Source organism: Micromys minutus (genome assembly GCF_963924665.1).
Source record: "Micromys minutus genome assembly, chromosome: 9".
In the NCBI taxonomy this organism is placed as follows: domain Eukaryota; kingdom Metazoa; phylum Chordata; class Mammalia; order Rodentia; family Muridae; genus Micromys; species Micromys minutus.
Window position 1 is genome coordinate 10456479 of NC_137978.1, and position 22713 is coordinate 10479191.

The 22713-nt window shown below is 45.5% G+C and overlaps 1 protein-coding gene across 1 annotated transcript; it reads left to right on the forward strand.

Moving 5' to 3' along the window:
- The first annotated feature begins 17263 nt into the window (after positions 1-17263).
- JUN (Jun proto-oncogene, AP-1 transcription factor subunit) lies at positions 17264-19831 on the forward strand. The gene has a single exon (XM_080921465.1). It carries the CDS (start codon positions 18161-18163, stop codon positions 19160-19162), a length of 1002 nt encoding a protein of 333 aa, XP_080777591.1. The 5' UTR covers positions 17264-18160; the 3' UTR covers positions 19163-19831.
- The last annotated feature ends 2882 nt before the right edge of the window (positions 19832-22713 follow it).

The window sequence follows — 22713 nt, forward strand, 5'->3', positions numbered from 1 at the left end:
TTCATAGTCTTGACCTTTCCCCTACATGGAAGAGAGCAACCAGCTTCCAACCAATCCAACCTGTAATTATGGTCTTGGGCCATCACAGGAAGGAGTTGAAAAAAAAAAAAAGGAGTCAGATGTTTTCAACATAAAGGCAGGCCCAGGCATCATTACCGTGCTCCTAGGTGTTGTTAAGCCACCCACCTAGTCTCAGAGTGGGCAGCAATTAATGTAATTAGCGCAGTGATGAGTGTCCTTCACAATGATAAACAGCTCAGCCCTGCAGAACTTGACAGACCTGTTGTTCTCACGAGGCTCCTGACCCTGAGCATCCATCTGGGGAGTGGTGGAGTGCTGTTAAGTAGAGTCACATGGGACCAAATGTAAATCCTGCCTTTGCTAAGTCCTACCTGGATGGCAGAGGGAGTTACCTCACCTCTGCCAGGCTTAGTTGCTTTATCTGTAAAATTGGGATAATAATATTTTCGTAGGATATTGTTGTTCTCGAGTCATCAATAGCATCACCACCTCCTCCATCACCATCATCCTGGTCCCAGCCCTAACCAGGTTGCTGCTGACTTGCAAAGAGCCAAGAGTTAGAGTTAGAGAGTCTCTTTTTCTCTGGGTGAATGAGAAGCTAAATGCTGGTATAAGTAGCTTGAAGAAAACTGTCCCGGGTTCTAAACTCAGAAATATGCAGAAGACGTTCTCTTTAATTTGATATAGATATTTGCCCTGGTATTCCAACCGACTCAAACCCAAGAACCACAGCAGCTGTGGGTCAGTAAGAATGTGATACCTGCTTAGAACCTAGTCTAGTAAAGCCATGTTGAGACTGGGGAGTCTCACAAGACATCAGGTTATCCACAGTCAGTGTGGATGAGGATGAGATTGCGAACAAACACTGTGTGTTTTCAGATCCACCCAGCCAAGAAGATGCTCGAGGAAGACCTTCAGAGTGGGAGACACAGGAACAACTAGGGCTCATAGAAACGAAAGCACTGAGGTCCGTAAGAGGAGAAATTATACTACAATCCCCAGCGAATAGCGGCCCCTTTATCCTTTACTCTTCCATCATGGGGTGAGGGCGAAACTATTAGGATTAAAAAATAACCTTGAGCCCACTCTCATTTGTTTAACAGAATGGAATTTAGAAGTTGACAGTGGTGGTGAGGACCAGTGACCTGGCCAAGGTTCCGTGACGAAGAGGCTGAGATCCAAACTGGCCTCACTGGCACCTACTTCTTGCTCAATTGGCAGGAATGGCTACAAACAAGGAGACAAATGAGCTGAAGTACGCAAGGCTTCAAGTATCTGACACCAGACACTAACTTAGACCTAGGGAGGAGGACCACAGTACTTAGAAATGATTGTTTATAACATTTCTTTGATTGGCTCAGATGAAATAGACACAACAAATAAACCACCAATACCACTACCAACAAAAATATCTAATAGTTCAGTGGAGTTAGTGTCAGAGTCTAGTGGGCGTGGCAGAAAGGGGTTCTAGAAATGTCTTGTGTGGAATCCTGCAGATATGGAGGTGCCTATGCAGCAGTGTTCCAAAAATCTATCCTTCTACGTTCAGTGACACTGAAACAGGTGGTAAGGAACAAACTTCACAGTATTGCCGAAATGTGGACTTAGTAGGGGTAAGTACTCAACATATTGTCACTGATTGGCACTTTCTTGGCTGAGATTGTCACTATGTCTACCCTGGCTCACACTGCCTCTTGCCAGTCTGTTTTATTCACTATATTATAACCTTTCTGTGATGCTTCCTTTCAAGATGGTCCTCATTGTTCATCTTCAGGACCAGATGGGTATTTAGAATTATTTTGGTCCTATAAGTGCAATCACTCTCAACTCCCATCAGACACTGTTTACATATTCAACTAAGTCAACACTTCGTAAGTACTTCCAGGTCAGAGGTAGTTCCCATCCAGTTATTAATACCTATAGTATATATCAAATATTTTGATTTATGGTAATTAGATGATTTCTTATTTCTATATAGCAACTATAAGACCAGCAATTACACTTCATAATTATTAGGTATTTACCATGTCAGGTACTATAATATGGACATCAAAACTCATTGAACATTCACAATGTGTAATTCTACTATGGGCTTCATTTTACAGATAAGGGATGAAGACACAGAGAGGCACTGAGTCAAGTCTATATACTAAGGAAAGAATACAGCCAACAATTAGTTCTCAGCAACCCAGAGACAGATCTAAACACATAAACTATAGGAATAGGAAAACACCACGCCTACTCTACACCAGTCCATTCTTGGGACCACGTCAAATCCTGACATGGAACAGGGTTCAGTGGACAGTTGCTGGGAGGTAAATAGAAAAGCGCAGAGGGTAGAGGGAGAAAGGAAGGAGGGCTGGGGAGGCAGATGTCTATTTGATTCTCCTGGGTAAAGAAGAATGAAGACCTGATGCTCTGTCTTGCGGTACTCGGGAGCCCAGGCTTGCAGGAGATAAAGTAGAGTCATAATGGTGCCTATGAAGCCTCTAGCCCTCAGCTTGTGTTGCCTGTTGGCGAATTCTGGTGCTGTCATAGAGGGTCTAGAGGTTTGCCTTGACTAGTAGAAGATCAAACGGCAATACAACAGTTCTGTTCCAGGGACCAACCCCATGGTGCAACATTACAGCACAAAAATGAACATCAGGAACGTTTCTCAAGGAGCTCACAGGCCAGTAAAGCAGAGGAACCCTAAAGCCAAGGAGATGACAGAGCCTGATCAGTCTGAGAAGGGACAGGAGGACAGATACATCCCTTACTGAATAGAACCTATGGGATTGAATGCTCACCCTGATAATGAAGCCCAGAAATTTGTGGAAGCCTGAAACATGCCTGTTGCCTTGGTTCGTTTTTCCTCTCAAGATTATAGATCTTGGAGAAGCTTATTGTATGGTGCCTGCTTGTCTTTGAACATATTCTCTTCGGCTTCACTCAGCAGCCTCATCCTTTCTCAGCCTTCTGTCAATCAACTTTGGCCAGCTTCAAAGTGAAGTCTTCTATTAGCCGTTAGGTTAGCACATAACTGTGGGTGTGTTTCTTCGTTCAAATTTCTTTCAGCTTGTGTTCCTTTCCGTTTTACCTTAACACTGTGGCCTGGGTACTCTAAACGTTTGTATGATCTGCCTCAAAGTGGGCTTTGCAAAAGACCAGTTGTTTTCTCATGTGCAGCTCTGCAGAACAGCTATTTCAGGAGCCCACATGTGAATAGATACATGCTAAATAACACACATATTTAAGGAAATGTTACCGGCTCAGCAATGACTTTTCCGTTAGGTGCTGTGGCAGTCCCACTTAAATTCTCTGAGGTAAATATCAATCATCCCAATCATTCTTCACATAGAAAAGCGAGGCTGAGTTGTTAAATGGTGTCTCTGTTGATGATGAATCAGGCCTCGAGTTCCTGTTTCCAGCTCCATGTATTCAGTTCTTGTCTCGCCCACAGCACTTGGTACGTTCTAGTGCGTGGTTGGCAATGGGCTTATAAACTATCCTAGAAGAAATTAATATTATTTCTATCATCTATTTAACAATACTTTATAAATACTGTTTGAAAGTAAAGCAAACAAGAAGCATCAGGGGAAAGAAGGAAATTAAGTTGTTTTTAAGTGTCTGCTACCTAGCTAGCAATGTCACTGATTTTTATGTTTGAACACCCATAGTGTTTTCTTTCTCTTTTTCTGAGATTTATTTATTTTATGCACATGAGGTATCTGATCCCATTACAGATGGTTGTGAGCCACCATGTGGTTGCTGGGAATTGAACTCAGGACCTGTGGAAGAGCAGTCAATGCTCTTAACCGCTGAGTCATCTCTCCAGCCCAACACCCATATGTGTGAGATAGCTTTTATTTTGCATTTTTACATATGTAAAATTGGTACTCAGCCACTGAAGAAAATTATCAAGGATTAAATAAATTACTAGGAGGTCAATGCATTTATACTTTTTTAACCTTTTTTTTTTAGAATTAAAAAAAAATGGGAGTGCTTAATTGATATCATTTCCTCTTCTCTCCCCATCAAACACCTCCCTTGTCACCCTCTGTGATCCCTCTCAGTTCATGACCTCTTTATTATTATTTTGTACCCCAACGCCCCACACCAATCCCACTGACTGTTCAATATGGTTCGCATGTATGTACATGTGTTTAGGGCCGACCATTTGAGGCGAGAGTTTTAGTTTGAACCTAAGCCAACCTGATTCCAAAGTCCCCGTTTCCCACTTTATCACCAGCACTTTCACAATAAGAGACGATGTTCAATGAAACACGAACAAATCTACTTAATGGGTTTGTATTTATATTTACACGTGGCTAAAGGCTTGAGCAGACACTTACATGTTATGAAGGACCTTCAGTTCCCACACAATACAATAACATCTCCATGAACAGCTTTGAGCTTTGGAGAGGCAAGACATGTAAAGAGAAGAATTATATAGATTTTAGATATGTAAGTGGACACATAAAGTGGAAAGACTCAGGGTGAGTGACTGAAAACTGAGAAATATGACTTTTAATCCTAGCAAATCAATGAGTAAGACATTTGTGTGGGGAGTGTATGATTGATTCTCATAAGCTATATTGAGCCATATTTTCTAAATTACTTGGAAGAGTATGCAAATTGGAACATGCCTGATTTCCTGGCCAACGTTTTAAGGAAATTAATCTCAATCTCCCTCTCCCTCTAGCCCTCCCTCCCTCCCTGCATCCTCTCTTCTCTCCCTTCCCTACCTCTGTACAAAACCACCACATGCATACACCCCATGCCTGTGAGAGCCAGAAGGTGTCAGAATCCCCAGAACTGGAGTTACAGGGGGCTGTGAGCTGGGAACCAAACCTGGGTCCTTTGCAAGAGCAGCAGATGCTCTTAACTGCTGAGTCACCTCTCCTGTTCTTTTCTTACATGTTTTGGATCACTGGGTGTCTTGATTCAGTGCTCCTATGTGTCTGCTTTAAGAAGCACTTGGTTCTTCTCAGGTTGAAGAAGCAGTGGAAGATGTAAAAGATACCACTGCAGTTTCTAAACAACTTTTCAGAGCCTGGTAAACACCCCCAACTGAATAGCATACGGATGGCTGGGTTTTGCAAGGAAACAAAGACTCTGGGTCCACCCAGGGCACCTGGCTTTCCATTCCATTTTTGTCCACTAAGTTACTGTGTTACTCACTTAACTACAGCTGGGCATTTCAGTGATAAATCATTTTCTAAAGGTGTAGACAAACACTACGCAGAATGACCATTTTGACAAAAGCAACGTCTCTGTAAGTTAGGAGACACCTGCTTGTCATAGGCACCCGAGTCTTCCGGAACTATGGGACTTTATGACAAGAATATAAGCAGATGGCCATCATGAAATGGCCTTTGGCTTTTGCTCACTATTAGTATCCTATCAGAAATGGCATGTGCCACACATAAACTTCCTTGCTGTGCCGGGCAATGTATACTATGGTTAAATGTCCGTATTTTCATCGCTGTGGTCCCTGGAGTTACAGAGTTTGCATTTTTACAAAATGAACAGCACAACTCCAGAAGATGCAGAACACAAACTCCTTCATAAGTATTTCCCCTTGCTTTATTGTTTCTGTTTTATGTTTACTGTGATAGATTTTTATTCAGAAAATGCTCCTTCCTCCCTTATACAATCCACTGGCATGAACCTTGGACACACCAGATGTAAGCCTTTCCCTTGGTTCATTTACCATGTTCTATGCCCTGAAAGAGTGTCCCCCATAGGGGCTGTCTCTCTAGCAGAGTTCCAGAATGAGGCACATTAGGAAGTCCTGAGTTTAACCCAAAGTCTTGCAAATTCTCCAGCTTGCAAATTACATGAGCGTGCAGCACTGCATCAGGGCAGCAATTCCAGGAAAAGTCATGACTTAGAAAACCACAGGGATGGTTGGGAGGCACGGCAGACAGCAGAAAAAACTGAATGGAGTCTGGGGAAGGCTCAGCCACTTTAACTGACTACAGGCCAATGAGCAGAAAATAAAGTGCTCAGTGCCGGACGAGGCTTAGAGTTTGTGGTGTTTGTTTCCTGATAATTGCTAGGTAGTTCGCCCATTTTTTCCCAACACAAACTTAAATCATCTCAGTCTAAAAGAACAATCTCCCAGGCCCAACCTCGCTCAGCTTCTGAGATCAGACAAGATTGGGCACATTCAAGGTGGTTATAGATGCAAACTCTCCTCCCCTCCAATTCAAGAAGCAAATAACTATCTGGTGTAAGCTATTTCCTCCTCTGGTATTTCCAGGATTAAATGAGCTAGTATATGTTAAAAACAAAAACAGAAAACACTAAATTCTGTCCATAACAAGTAACTACTCATGAGGCATGTTTATGAATAACCTCCTATTGGTACACTCATGGACTTTCGTAAACTCACACACTTGGTTTAGTTTAGTTTCATTTTTTTGTTTTTGTTTTGTTGTTATTGTTGCTGTTTGTTTAGAGACATTTTGAATTCACTGTGTAGACCAGGCACACCTCAAACTTGTAACAATCCTTCTGTCTAAGCCTCCTGAGTGCTGGAATTACAATATGTACCACCATGCCTGGATTGTGGCTTTCTCAGATTGTCAGAAATAAAGCCATGCATACATGGTCTCCGTTATGTCCTTACAGCTTGATTCGCATACTTAAATCCATCAACAGACTCCTTTAGGCCAGCTTGTATCTTCAAAACAACTCATCCTCCAAAGTGACTACATGACATTGCTTGGTTTGAATTATAATATTTAAACAAACTATATAATCAGTTTGTTTTTACCTGTTTTCATTCTCTAGATAGAGAATCTAGAATTCATATTGCTAAATAACACCTGACCTGCATATCGAACCCATGTCCTTCTTCTGTGTCAGGTTCATCTTTGTGACATGCCTTAGCCTGGGTATGATGAACAGCAATGATCTCTAGGAGTGACCAGTGGTATAACTTCTGTCTCTTCTGGGGCACACACTTGCAGTATCTCAGGAAGGGCTCTCCAGGCTAAGTCTCCAGAGTAAACACTTTGGCCCAAATGAAGTTGGAAATGGGCAAACACAGAAAACAAACTCAGGTTGTTCTAGTCTCTGGGGATGCTGATCATTGCTCCAATAGGATAGAAAATGCTGACCCAGTACATCCAGTCTTCCAAGCATTTGGATGTTCACTGGAAGCATCATCATGGTTTAGCCATGGGCCAAAATGCTGAAGGACGGTATGGGTTGAAAGAATTACTGAAAACAGTAGCCTTTCTGACATTTTACAGCATTATCACTTGCTTCCTCTCTAACTTCCAAGTCCATAAGAACGGATGCACAGTGTCACAGAAAAGATATGTCTCAGCAGAGTGGACTGAGAACCATCCTCCGTGTGGAGGTTATTAAGTAAGGGAGTATCATGGAATCTTTGTCCTGATTTCTCTATGTTGCACACTCCATACACACAAACACAGAATAAGGCACAAACACACAATAAGGTACTGCCCATGATTAGCAAAACAAACAGACAAAACAAAACAAAACAAAACAAAACAAAAAAAAAAAAAAAAAAAAAAAAAAAAAAAAAAAACTCCAGGGAAGGCAAATGCCAAGTAGAGGTGAAGGGGACAAAGAGGGTAGATCAGAGTTTAAAGCTCTCTGCACCTCAGCTCTTCCAGAAGACTTCTTTCAAAGTCCTCCAAAGGCCAGATGATAGGATCACAGCTAATCAGATGGAAAACGTGTTAGGATTGGTTATTCACTTATTTATTTGCAAGTGTAAAGCATGTTCACTGTAGAAAACTCTGAAACAAAGAGCATAACACAGTTAATAAAGTAGAAACTACACAAATATCTACATCCTGATGGTTATGGCAATATACTCCTAAAAAAATAAACACTTTACATATGACACTGACAGCATTATAACTCCTACCAAGGCATTTAAGCACACACACACACACACACACACACACACACACACACACACACACACACCCTCTAAGTCCCTCCTCCCCATCCCTCCTTTACAGCTCCAAATATGCCCTGGTCCATAACATCCAAGCCTTCATGAATACACCCCCTTCTTCCTAGAATATGTCCTCTCTGAGGCCTCCTCTTCTAGCTATTTTCACATACTTTGGAAGGTTCTGCTTATTAACCACTTCCTCCAAAACACTTTTGTTAACCTCTTTCCTTAACACATAGTCCCTTCCACACAGGAATACTGTAATTCAGAGCATTATCATGCTGGCCTCATCCTGTCTCCTCTCTTAGTCATTTTCCTTGCCATACCTCAGCGCCAATGGGCATGCCCAGAAGCTCTTGCTTAGCAATGATTACCAGTTGCTAAAATGCCATAAACACTCAAAAATATTGATATTAATAAAAATGTTTAACAATGTGTGCTACCTGCCTTCTGAAATTCAGCTGAAAAGCACCTGGCATTTCAATAAACACCTACTCAAAGATGAGAAACAGAAAAAGTCAAAGACATACCTAACATACCTCATGAAGCTTACAGGCTAAATAGGAACATAACAGTATATAATTTTCTTTCTTTTCAAGCTGAAAAAAGCCAAACCAAAAGCTTCACTTTGACCCAGCATTTTTTCTTATGAAGGAAGTGGAATAAGAAGATAATCTCATCTTTACTCCAAAATCCCAGGGGATCAGCACATGAAACTGATTCTTCATTCAAAGTCCAGCAAGGCTACTTCTGGTCAGTGAGTACCCTTCCACAGGGTCACTCAGAGATCAAGGGCTCTGTTCTTCTGTGTGTCCTTCAAGTCCCCTGTATTACCAGGTGATATGAGAAGATGACTTTCTGAAGCAAGCCTGTAAGTGCTTATGTATCCATCCTTTTTGTTCTGGCTAAAACTCAGGCACATCTGTTCACAAAGGAGTCCATAAACACATACTAGCTACAGAAGGTGGAAAAGGAGAAGGCCCAGGTCAGACCAGGAAGAACCTAGTCGCCTTCAGTGATCCTTATAGATGCTAAAAGTAATTCCTTTGATATAATGTTCATCTGATACGAAAACATCACCCCAGATTTATGAATTTTTAATTAAAAAGGGTCAAATATAGACCCACAAAGGTTGGGTGTATTCTAAACTGTAGACAATGAATGTGTCTACTGGCAGAACTTCACTTCTATGACTAGAGCAAGTATTCTACTGAGACAATACTCCAGAAGTTCTTGCTTGAACACAGACCCTTTCCATTAACCTCTAACCATTGCCCCTAGCTTTGATCTCAAAGATCTAGAGCAAGTCAATCCTTCCACAATCCCATTGCTCCACTATCTGACAGCCCTTCTAGGGGCTCAATCTTTCCCACCTCCCTCCTGACTAAATAAGACCAGCTTCTTCTCTTCTCCTTGGAAAATACTTTCAGGTCCCTCAGCATGTGCTCATCTTTTCCCTTGGAGCCTTATTGATCAGCCATAAAGGCTTCTAACTTTTCCACCCATTTATTTTCAGCAGAAATTGCTAAGTACATCCTTCTCCCTGCTCTGGTCATTTACATCCTTCAAGACTAGAGGCACTTACGTGAGAATGCTGCCTCTACTGGGAGGTCAGACCTTGGAAGATGAGCTCTGGGACTTGGGTTACTTAGTGGGTATGTGGATTTGTTGTGGTTAATATCCAGGGAGGGCCGGCATAAGATAAGACAAGGTCTGTGATTGGACACTCAAAAAGATAGGTGGGGACAGAGTTTTGGAAAGGGAAGAGTAGCCAAGAGAGGAGAGAGGCAAGTTGGAGGGCAAGGAGAATCATTCTATATGTGGCTTTAATTACCCACAAGTATCTATGAATATCTTATAAGGAATGGATTATTATAAGACCGTTTGTCTTATCGAGGTGGGCAGATTATATCTTATCAATTAAATCTGAGTTTATTGTGTGGACACTTTGTGGAGTGTAAATTACTAAGATACATTTGATAGTTGAATTGCAAGTTTCTGGAGTTTTGATTTTGTCAGGCTGGTGGGAGTTGTGATGGTCACTGCAGGGGGTGTTTGCAGGTAAGGTGAACAAAGTCTGCAGAGGGAGCTGCTGCTGGGACCAGATGGGTCCCAGATCCACAGGGGACCAGCCGCTGCTGGAACTTCTAGAGTCTTGATTTTACCAGGTTGCTGGGAATAGGAGCAGGGTCCATGGAGGAAAGCCGAGAGATAGATGAAGCTAGTCGTAGAGGTGGAGAGATCTCCACTGGGACCAGAAAGTAGCCAGTGGCAGAAAAAGGGCGGCCGCTGCTGAGATGAAAATACCCCACTAATGCCATATGGTTCTATGATGCTGGCCATAGCAAGAGTTGGTTCTTATTTCTTAATATTTACCATAACATGGATGTCCACAAAATCACCATCAGCCTGGCCTTAACCTTTCATTGGAGAATACCTGGTAGAGATCTTCTTTGGCACTTCTCAGTGCACAGTCACTCCTCATGACAGGAGTGAGCTACCAAAATGGCTGATTGCAGAAAAACCCAAGCATATGTACCTGCAGGTTTTTCTCCCTTCCAAGGCAGTTCACACAAAATTCGCCTGTCTCTGCCTCTTAGGGATCTCTGTGTATCTATCCACCCAGGCACAAGTCAGTGTGGTAAAGCACCAAGAAAGCTGATGTGGTTTTTGTGCCTAACCTGCCCTCCAGCTAAGATCTATCTCCAACCCTATCCATTTAATTCCCAGGTCTATCTGGCTCTGAATTCAAAAAACAAAGGAAGAAAGGGAAATTACAGGGACTTTTGAAGAATGGGTAACAGCAAGGAGAATCTGAGGATAGTTTAGGTGGAAAGTGAGTACATTAGGGAAGCCATGGAATATTTTGTCATCTTAACAAATATCCAAAGGAAAGAAGAAACCACTTGAGAACCAGGAAACCAGGAGTTAGATATCATGTAAAGAGTCTTAGGGAAAACAAACAGCTTGTCACATTTAAGGAACACAAGACCAGTGTGGGGATTATTTGATTGGTCACAAATATTACCAGTTCTTTGCTCTCCTGCTCCTTGTGGCTGAATGGACCAGGAGGCTTGTTTCAGCCAATCAAACTGTGAAAAGTGACATGTAACATTTTAAAGCAATGTTACTGTTCAGACAAGAGTCTTCAAATCTCTCTCCCTCTATAGAGTATTTAGGTTTCTGGAAGTGGGGAGCCCGGCAGCTTGGATCCCAGAGGAAGGTGACATTTATCAGAGACCCTGCCAACCTTGATAAGCATGAAGCAAGAATAAGAAGACAATGTATTGTTACAGGTCACTCAAGTTTGGAAACTGGTTCTAAGCTGTAGTGTAGCTGATTCAGCAGTGGACAGCATGGCTAGAGAAAAACAGGTTCAAGAGAAAGGCGTGAGGTCGGAGGGAGGTGAGGTGCAGCAATATAGAGAAAGTGGGACAAATTAGGGGCTGTTTACCAGGCAAATGCAAAGAGGAGACGGTGAGAGGCCCAGGCTTATCAGTCCAGATGGGGAACTTGCCATGATCCAATATTACTAATTAATTCTAGGTAATATTTCTGCGTTGCTATTGAAATGCCCCATAATTCTACAAGCAAAGGAATTAAAAAAAAATCCACCAGCAAGTTTTCACCAAGCATCCTTTATCCTCCCATGTGCCAGGCACTTATGAAGCACTAGAGATACAAAAGAGGAATAAAACCATTTCTGAGTTTTGAAGCGACAATTGGAGACAAAGAGAGCAGCAAACATTCTCTCGTCCAGGTGTGTACCCACTGCGGTGGATGCCAAAGAAGGTAAAACTATTTGAGATAGGCTGGTAGGAAAAGCTTCCCAAGGGGTGATTTTTTGATCTGGGTCTTGAAAAAAGGAACAACTTACATAAAATTACATCATCATCATCATCATCATCATAATTATTGCTATTACTATTAATTATTTTGTGTGTATGTGTGGAAATCAGATGACAACTTGGAAGACACAGTTCTTCCTTTCTTCCATTTGGGTCCCAGTGGTTACACCCATGTTATCAGATTTGGTGGCAAGGGCCTTTACCCACTGGGCTATCTCTTAAGGCAGTTCACATTTTGATTAAGAATAAAAATATATGAAAGGAAGGATATAAAGTGTTTGGAGTGGCTGAGACACTGAGGAATGGACGGAATGTGGATTGTAGGGTGTGGTGGATGGCATCTCTATTTACAAATACTTGCTTCTCTTCCCTGTGACGTCAGGCTTGACCACGTGAACTGGAAGCTTTAATATCTGTGTACTCTATGCTCTCTATGCGATGTTTAGAAGAATGAGGATGCTGTTGGCCAGGGTTCAAGAGCAAACATGTGTGTACAAGTATAGACAGAGCTGACTTCTGCAGACATGTATAGCATGTAAAATAACCCTGCAGCTATGATCCAGGAGGATTTGTGGATGCTTTCCACAGCAGTAACCTCACCCAGACCGAAGTGGGCACTTCAAGCTCCTGACTTCCAGGCACACAGTGGGACTGCATGTCCCTGTACTCCTTAAGTCATAAGTCATATGACTCACACCAGCCACTAATCCAGGAATTCAATAATGTGCATCACGCCTGGAAAAAGCCCTTAACTCTGGCATGGATTCATGATGCTTGCTTTCCCCACTAAGGTGTTTAAGATGATTCTGGAAGTACGACTCAAGATAAAACCATCTCCCGACTAGTTAAATGCATTAAGCAGAGCCCTTCTGGCCCTAAGCATATACAATGAGCAAGAAATAAATTTCTCTATAAGCTACTGAGTTGTTTGGGACTATTTGTTATAGCAGTATAAATGCCCTTGACCTGACTCATTTAAAACATGATGTGGGATAACACAGTAAGACTAATAAACATAAAATCTAAACATTCATCTAGACTGGACAATAGCTAAGAACACAGGCTGAAACAATGGTGGTCTATCTGGTAAATATCACCTGTCAAAACTTAGGAGACAGACTGTGAACCTGTCAGAAGAATCCCCACAGCCCCCTGGGTGGGAGGCAGGATAGTGGTGGTAAGAGTGACTAAGCAGTATCTACCTCCAACCTCTCAGGTTCCACCATCAAGTCAACATTTGCTTCTACCAAATTTCATCAGGAAAACCAACTAGTTCATTGGGTTTCCTTATAACCCCTGCAGGGGGTTACAGGCAGGATTGGGGGTGATTCTAAAGCAGCTGGGTTGCAAGGTCTGCACCTATTATAGATGAAGCTTCCCCGTGGATGTGCAGACGAAGGCTCTTTCCTCAAATCTTACCCAGCCTATATAATCTATCCATACCCTGAGACCCGCCAAAGTCACATTCAATTAAGGCAGAGTTGCATACAAGTGTCAGAAATGAGTGGCTGTATACTGTGGTGAGGAGCCAGCGACACTCTCTAACCCTCCTTTAAAGTAGAGAATGTCAGCAGTTCACACACGCAACTGTGGTGATCTTTCCCAAGTAGGCACAACTGATCTGAAGACAACAGCACCCCACAATGGAACCTAATGAGAGAGAGAAAGCAAGAGATTGTAGCATCAGGTCAGGAATATTCCAAGGTGGCTACTGAAATGAGCTCAAGGTAGATGTGGCCAAATTATAAATGGGAACAAAAGAAAATAGAAAATCCAAAAATGGGGGGGGGGCTGGTGGTGAGTAGGTTCAGGTTGAATAAAAACAATACAAAGGAAAGGAAAAGAAAGGAAAGGAAAAAAGGGCCTGGAGAGGTCGACTTAAAGCAAGAATCATTTGGAGGTGGGGGTGGGGAGTAAGAACCTCTTGTTAAAATCTCAAGATACACAGAACAGATGGTGAACACTGTAATCCCAGTGCTTGAGAGGTTGAAGAAAGCTCAAGGCTATCTTGGGCTGTATAACAAGACCCTGTCTCAAATCAACCAAATCTAACCCTTGGGATACATTATGGCGGCACCTACTCCATTTACAAGCCTAAATCCAAGTCAAAAGCAAACAGGATGAGATGAGCAGAGAAAGAGGCAGAAGATTAAGACAGCAAAGAAACGGCAAAACTCAGAGATGGGACCAGAAAGAACAGTTGCCGTAGCTACTGGTACTTGGTGTACCTGGTATTGCACAAGAAATTATATTGTGTGGGGATTACAATCAGCCTACATTACTATCTTCAAGACTTAAACAATAGTCCCCTTACACTTATTAAAGCCCAAACAAGGCTTTTGTTAAGTCTTTGGAAGACTGAGAGCAAACCTAAAGGGGCACAGAAAGCAACCACCACGCCTTTGGGAGAGAGATCCTGAAAACACTCAAGGGTTTTCATCTACTGGGACCTCTGTTCCTTCCCTCCCCAAGCAGAGCCTCTGTTTCTGCCACATTATACACATTGAATGGGGTGCAGGGTAACTAGCTCTCCCTCAGAGGAAGACACACATCTGGACCTGATGTGGTCTCTATTCACTACCTCTCAAAGCCTAGATATGAACTTTATGCTGCAACTGAAGGGTGTTTTCAGCTGATTGCTCTGCAGAAGGAAAGAATGGAGGAAGGAGCCCTTTCAGACCCTCACTCTCAGGAATGACAAAGTGACTGCCTTTGGACAGTGCCATTTGGAAAACAAAAGGTGCCACTTCCAGGCTGACACACTGAGAGCCAGTCAGTATTTTGCTGAGTTCCCCCTTCAGTCAAAAGGAAGCAGGACATTAGACAGAGCTCCCTGAACAGCCACAGTGGGCAAGTAATTGAAGGAAGCAAGAAACTTTCACTGACTTCAGTCTCTAATGTTGGGGTCTTCTTTAGGGTAACCTAGCCCAACCCTTCCCAACAGAGCTTTTCCAGCAAGCTATAGCTAAGCTGGACTGTGAAAAAAATAAAAATAAATAAAATAAATAAAAACAAAACCTTTTCCCAGGCAAAGAGGAAGTTGATGATGGCTTCCAAGCAGCACAGCATTAACAAGAGCGGGATCTGTTTCACCTTGATGAAACTGCTTGTTGTTTCCTAGCCTAAGTGGAAAGTCGGCCTCTTCAGCCACAGGACGCAGGGGGTGCACAGACCCCTTGGGCAAAATATTCATAATTCCACAAGGTCCTAGGTCTGGGAGCTGCTCAATACAGGAACAAGAGAACAACTTCTATGCTATCGGCCCTGCTCTCCAAGCCAGTAACTAAGACTTTAAGGGAAAGTTAGCCAGAGCAGAGAAAATACAAAGGAATGTAACACAGACCTGAGATCACTTTCCAGCTGTCTGTTTGCCCCAAACAAGACAGACGCACGGACTTTCTGGGACCAAATCTCCTCCCATGTAAAGTCTAGGTAAAAATGTATGCCTCTCAAAATAACTGTGGGAAGAAAACAACATACTTAAACTGCAACTAGCAGATTGGTGTTTAATGGACAAAACTTACTTTTATTACTGTTATAAACCATGTAGAATAAGAGCTCCTAGGCAAAAAGGATTAGGGCTCAGAACAGAGGAACTGCTTCCCTTTGGGGAAGTAAATGGATCTAGACTTCACAGAAACCCTGCTCTACCCTGCCCCCACCAAGGTCAGCGCTCGCTCGGCTGGCTGCAGCCAGTTACCCTCTGCAGCCCGGAGTGAAAAAGAGCTGGCGGGTTTCCCACCGATACCAGCTGCTATTGGGTTCTGTACTCAGAAGGCAAAATATCTTAAGGCTCTAAGGGTACAGATCCTGAGCTGAGTTCTGAAGCACCAAAGTCCAAATTAGAACCTAGGAACTTAAGGTCCAACTTCAAACCTCAAATCCTAGGCTGAAGAGAGGCTTAGGGAAGAACCGGCTCCCGGTCCTTTCCTACCTCGCTTACGAAAATACACTGACTCCTGCCAAATCACAACCCACTATCCTCCAAATCACCCTACCCCCACCCCACCGAAGGCTCAGGGTAACATGGAAGCAGGTAGGGAAGAGAGCGCCAGTTCTTCACCTTCTAGTTTCAGAGTTAAGTCTAATGCCTGGCAGCCGGTGTAGTGGACCTCATCCGCTCTACTTCTAGATGAGACCAATAAAGCTCAGAGAAGTTCTGAGATTTGTACTTATGCCCTGGGAGAACCAAGCTCGCCGCCTCTTTAGTCCCAAGGGATAGAGGGTGGAGGGCGGATAGCAGAACCTTAGAAAAGAAACAACTTACATGTGTCTAGCGCTTCCTAGAGGCCGCACAGAATATGAATCCACCAGCGAGCGGGGAGGGGATTTTTCAGTCTGGTTTTACCAGGGACTCCTGCTTAAGTACCGTGACTTGGGGCGAGTCCGCAGATCTCGAGACTTGTTTTCCCAGAAGCAAATCAGGGAGGGAGGAAGGGCGGGTGTGAACTGAGTGTGCGCGGGGCCATGTGTGTAAGTGCTAGTTCAGGCAATCGCTGGGGTTTCCTGAGTTTCGAACCCTTATATGTTGCTTTCGACACCCTATGGACGCTGAGGTAGCATCTTTCGCACCTAGAGGGGGTGTCCCTCCGAGGCAAAGCCAGCCCCTCCCGGCACGTCCCTAGAGAATGAGGAGTTGTGCTGGGGACCCTGATGAGTCGGTTCCGAGCGCAGCAAATCTCTGGCTTCCAGGTACAGCAGCTCACAGCGGCGCAGATCCTTCTCCGAAACTAAACTTCCCTGCGTACTCGAGTGGGAGGGCCACTCTCAAGCCCGCTCAACTTCAACCCACTTTCCGCTCCCGCACCCGGGGCGAACTCAGCCATATTAACCCGCGTCGGTCTGTCTCCCGGAAGTGCGGGGGTGCGGAGCCAGCTTCAGTCGCCCAGATCATTCAGCTCTTGCACGAATGTGTGTGTGTGTGTGTGTGTGTGTGTGCGCGCGCGCGACTGTGTGCAACCTCCACTCACACCCAAGCCCTCCGCCCCAGGCCACTAGCGCGTCTCCCCACTTTCTGGATCCCAGCGTCTCGGTCCGGGTCCCCAGCCCTGAACTTGAGCCCGCCTCCGACAGACTCCGCAAGGGTCCAGCGGACCCAGCAGCCTCCGTCACTAGACAGCCAAACCAAGACGTCAGCCCACAATGCACCGGGCGGGCCGGGAAAGACGCGCCGGGGAGGGAACCCGGGAACACAAGCCGGAGCAGCGCGCGGGAGGGGGAGGGAGGAGGAGAAAGAAGGGCCCAACTGTAGGAGCGCAGCGGAGCATTACCTCATCCCGTGAGCCTTCGCGGGCCCGGAGAAGAATCTTCTAGGGTGAGGTCTCCATAGCGACGGGTGGGCCCGCCCCCCTGAGAGCGACGCAAGCCAATGGGAAGGCCTTGGGGTGACATCATGGGCTATTTTTAGGGGTTGACTGGTAGCAGATAAGTGTTGAGCTCAGGCTGGATAAGGACTCAGAGTTGCACTGAGTGTGGCAGAGACAGCCTGGCAGGAGAGCGCTCAGTCAGACAGACAGACGGACGGACTCGGCCAACCTGGTCGGCCGCGGACTTCGGGCTGTTCACCTGTTTGTCTTCATTTTCTCACCAACTGCCTGGATCCAGTGCCCGCGGCTGCTGCGCCGGTGTTTTGGGAGCACTTGGAGAGACCCTTCTCCCGCCTTCCCCGGAGAAGAAGCTCACAAGTCCCGGCGCTGCTGACAGCACCCAGAGCGGCTCCTGACCGCGCGAGGAAATAGGCGAGCGGCCACCAGCCAGCAACTTTCCTGACCCAGAGGACCGGGAACAAGTGGCCCGGAGAGAACTTTTGCAAACCTCTTCTGCGCCCAAGGCTGCCACCGAGACCAAAGGGAGAAGAGGAACCTATACTCATTCCACCTCGCACAGGCGGCTGAAGTTGGGCGAGCGCTAGCCGCGGCTGCCTAGCGTCCCCCTCCCCCTCACAGCGGAGGAGGGGACAGTTGTCGGAGGCCGGGCGGCGGAGCCCGATTTCGGGCTTCCACCAAGAATCCCGTGACGACTGGTCAGCGCCGCCGGAGAGCCGCTGTCGCTGGGGCTGGTCCGGGGGCTCCGAGGAACCGCTGCTCCCCGAGAGCGCTCCGTGAGTGACCGCGACTTTTCAAAGCTCGGCACCGCGCGGGAGCCAACCAACGTGAGTGCAAGCGGTGTCTTAACCCTGCGCTCCCTGGAGCGAGCTGGGGAGGAGGGCGCAGGGGCGAGCACTGCCGTCCGGAGCGCACGCTCTTAAACAAACTTTGTTACCGAAGCAGGGGTGCGCGGGTATCCCCCGCTTCCCGGCGCGCTGTTGCGGCCTCGAAACTTGTGCGCACAGCCCAGGCTAACCCCGCGTGAAGTGACCGACCGTTCTATGACTGCAAAGATGGAAACGACCTTCTACGACGATGCCCTCAACGCCTCGTTCCTGCAGTCCGAGAGCGGCGCCTACGGCTACAGTAACCCTAAGATCCTAAAGCAGAGCATGACCTTGAACCTGGCCGACCCGGTGGGCAATCTGAAGCCGCACCTCCGCGCCAAGAACTCGGACCTTCTCACGTCGCCCGACGTCGGGCTGCTCAAGTTGGCGTCGCCCGAACTGGAGCGCCTGATCATCCAGTCTAGCAATGGGCACATCACCACTACACCGACCCCCACTCAGTTCTTGTGCCCCAAGAACGTGACCGACGAGCAGGAGGGCTTCGCCGAGGGCTTCGTGCGCGCCCTGGCTGAACTCCATAGCCAGAACACGCTGCCCAGTGTCACCTCCGCGGCACAACCGGTCAGCGGGGCGGGCATGGTGGCTCCCGCGGTGGCCTCAGTAGCCGGCGCTGGCGGCGGCGGCTACAGCGCCAGCCTGCACAGCGAGCCTCCGGTCTACGCCAACCTCAGCAACTTCAACCCGGGTGCGCTGAGCAGCGGCGGTGGGGCGCCCTCCTATGGCGCGGCCGGGCTGGCCTTTCCCTCGCAGCCCCAGCAGCAGCAGCAGCCGCCCCAGCCGCCGCACCACTTGCCCCAACAGATCCCGGTGCAGCACCCGCGGCTGCAGGCCCTGAAGGAAGAGCCGCAGACGGTACCGGAGATGCCGGGAGAGACGCCGCCCCTGTCCCCCATCGACATGGAGTCTCAGGAGCGGATCAAGGCGGAGAGGAAGCGCATGAGGAACCGCATCGCTGCCTCCAAGTGCCGGAAAAGGAAGCTGGAGCGGATCGCCCGGCTAGAGGAAAAAGTGAAAACCTTGAAAGCGCAAAACTCCGAGCTGGCGTCCACAGCCAACATGCTCAGGGAACAGGTGGCACAGCTTAAACAGAAAGTCATGAACCACGTTAACAGTGGGTGCCAGCTCATGCTAACGCAGCAGTTGCAAACGTTTTGAGGACAGACTGTCAGGGCTGAGGGGCAATGGAGGAAAAAAATAACAGAAATAAACTTGAGAACTTGACTGGTTGCGACAGAGAAAAAAAAAGTGTCCGAGTACTGAAGCCAAGGGTACACAAGATGGACTGGGTTGCGACCTGACGGCGCCCCCAGTGTGCTGGAGTGGGAAGGACGTGGCGCGCCTGGCTTTGGCGTGGAGCCAGAAGAGCAGCAGCCTGTTGGCCGCCAGGCTTTTCGAAAGGGCTGTGCCCGCGCGACCAGAACGATGGACTTTTCGTTAACATTGACCAAGAACTGCATGGACCTAACATTCGATCTCATTCAGTATTAAGGGGGGTGGGGGGCTTACAAACGGCAATAGAGCCTGTAGATTGCTTCTGTAGTGCTCCGTAAGAACACGAAGCAGGGAGGGCTGGGAAGGGGAGGGAGGCTTGTGAGTGCCAGGCTAGACTGCAGAGGAACTCCCCTGGCCTGCCTCTCTCAACTGTGTATGTACATACATATTTTTTTTTTTATTTGATGAAAGCTGATTACTGTCAATAAACAGCTTCCTGCCTTTGTAAGTTATTCCATGTTTGTTTGTTTGGGTGTCCCACCCAGTGTTTGTAAATAAGAGATTTGAAGCATTCTGAGTTTACCATTTGTAATAAAGTATATAATTTTTTTATGTTTTGTTTCTGAAATTTTCCAGAGAGGATATTTAAGAAAATACAATAAACTATTGAAAAGTAGCCCCCAAGCTCTTCGCTGCATTATCATAGGTAATGACAGCCGAGTGTCCAGTAAGCTAGGGTGAGAGATATGTCCCCTGTCTGACTGTAGGAATAGATACCCTGCATGCTGCCATTAGCTCCTACTCTCCCCCAGCAACCCACATGTCCAGACTGTTGACCAGAAGATAATGTGGTGTTTCTTAAGGCTGGAAAAAGGGAGGGGGTGTTGCAAGGCGAGAGGCACAGCCCATTGGGAAAGTAGACAGTCAGTTGAGAGCTGTATCAAGTGGCATGCGCTGTGATCATTTATAATCATAATAAAGACTTGGTAATTAGATGTTTATTCTCAAAGCAGGGACCCATGGAAGTTTTTACAGAAGGTGTCTCCTTCCAACTTGGAATCTGGCAAGTCCTAGCAAAAGATGACCTTTGCTTGTGCATATTTATAACAGCATTCGTATTGCAATAAATGTATTCAAATAATGCTTTTTAAAATCTTCAATTCCTTTTCCGTTGCTAATCTTTGCTTCCTAAGCCATATACTGAGAGTTTACCCAGGTCTCTGGGGTTAGTGTTATTGCGTTCTGCACTTAGCCACGTAGAAGCAAAGCATTTGGGAAGAGTCAAAGGCGAAGCTGGGGTGAACTCTTCTCCCAAGCCTCCCCTCCCCATCCCCACCTCTCCCTACTACCAAGGACCTGACCAGTAGTAAGTCCATATTTATTTCTTAATTTGTTTCAAAATAATCAATCTGGTTTAATTATTGAGGTAGTCTGGGAAGATCCTATTATAAATAATATGGGGCAGAGTCACAAGAGAAATGGGCCCAACACTGATTATATAATACATCTGTAATTCAAGCCTCAGCTCCAGGGAGACTGAGAACTTGAACTGTGTCTACAGATACAGCTGAGGTTATCAACAAGTTTGTATTCAGCAAGGGAATAATTTTTGCCTGGTCCCTTCTCATCCCCATGAGTTGCTGTGATTAGCAGGCAGCAACAGCAATCTGATATCCAGAAACACTTCACAAACCACTAATTGAAGCCTGGCTGTTAACTCATTAGCACTGCTCCAATGCTCAACAGGTCTAGGATTGCCTGTGGTGGTAAATCCAAACACAGTTCCTCAGGAGTACATCTAGGTCTGCAGGGGCCTGGACAGGTTTGTGGGTTATCAGACATTCGCCCCCGTAATAATACTCGTTGAACAAAAAGTTACTGAGAGCCGAGAGAGACACTTTATCAAACAGTGAATTTGCTGATGACAGCAGCCTGGAAGGTGAGTTGGTTTTGACTATGTGTAGGAATGGCGGAGGGACAATAAAGCACTTTAGGGTGGGGCTCTGTGGAAGTTAAGTGCAAAGTAGAAAAGGCACACAGGCTGGGGAATCATAACCTGCATTGCTAGACTAAGCCTCAGCAACAGCACAATGACCAAATGCCACAGCACTTCCCAGTTGGCTAGAAAGAAAAGGAAAAAAGGAGTTCAAAGGTTCTCCAGCTTCTCCCCACACGTGTTTCTTTCAACTAGTATTTTGAATTATGTTCCTGGAATTCTAACTGTTCCAACCTAAAAGGGCAGAAAAAAATAATGGCAAAAGAGGAAATTAAATAATGGTAAACTTTAAAAACAGAAAATCAGCTAATTACTGTAGACACAATGACTAATTCTATTGTGGACTTTCAGTGTGTTATACTTAAGTAGCACTTAGGATGAAGCCAGTGGCATATAAAGTCATCAGTCCTGTCTTAGTTATGTATATAAGTATGTGTACATATGTATAATTAATTCATAGACTATTAACTCTCCATTAGGACAGAGATTTTACACAATCAATAGAAATGCCCACGTGGAAATATTGTTATCTTTTCTCTTACTTCCCACGAGCTCAGTGATAAAGACGACCTGAATCAGATGAAGCAGGTTCATCAGAGGCATCTTCGTATGAATCTAGGTCTCCGGCCTGTTAAAGTTCCAAGCTTCTGCTAGTATCATTCCATTCTTCCCTCTGGCCAGACTCTCATTCTGGTTCAAATGATCGTTCTCACCTGTTCTCAGAGTTTGATTGCTGTCCTAGTCTGAATTCACGCTTTGATTTCTTTCAGCAATGGATTACAACCTGCAAGTGTGAGCCAAAATAAATCCTTTCCCTCCCTAAGTTGGTTATGGCTGGAACGCTTTATCACAACAACAGAAGTGTAACTAGAACACGTGGCTTGAGTGGTACCTTCTCTGTGAAGCTTTCCTAGGTGGTTTCATGTTCATGTGGAATGAATAATCCCACTTGGAGCATCATCACACTTACCAAAGTGTGAAAATGTGGACATCTGTGAATGTTTGTGTGCTACGGATAACACTCTATCCTGTCAATCAGAGGGTCCTTGAATTCCTACTACAATAACCAAGAATACATAGTAGATGTTCATAAAACAATATTTTGATAACTGAGTAAACATGTGAACTTAAACTCTTCTTTCAACCTGATGCTAGATCTTGATTTCTTCTAGTGGATTATAGTTCACCCATGCCCTAGTGTATGATAGAAGGTGGATCAAAGATAGCCCCAGAAGGGTAAACCTAGGCTACAACAAAGTTCTTAGGTCCACCTCTCAATTAGTGTTCCTTAAAGAATTATGCTGTTAGATTAGTATGTCTCCAGCCACACAGAGTATCCCTTCCTACTTTCACTAATGCAAGTGGCCATCTTATAGAAAATGAATCTACCTGAAACGTCAGGCTTGGCAGTAGAGGTGGAGAAGGATCAGAAAGTAGTTGCAAATGTAACTTTACTAGAAGCAACTAAGTTCATCGGTAGTGACAGAGAGACTTTCTA

Bases quoted from the DNA above. Each gene is read 5' to 3' on its own strand.
- JUN (XM_080921465.1), top strand. From the start codon at position 18,161: ATGACTGCAAAGATGGAAACGACCTTCTACGACGATGCCCTCAACGCC.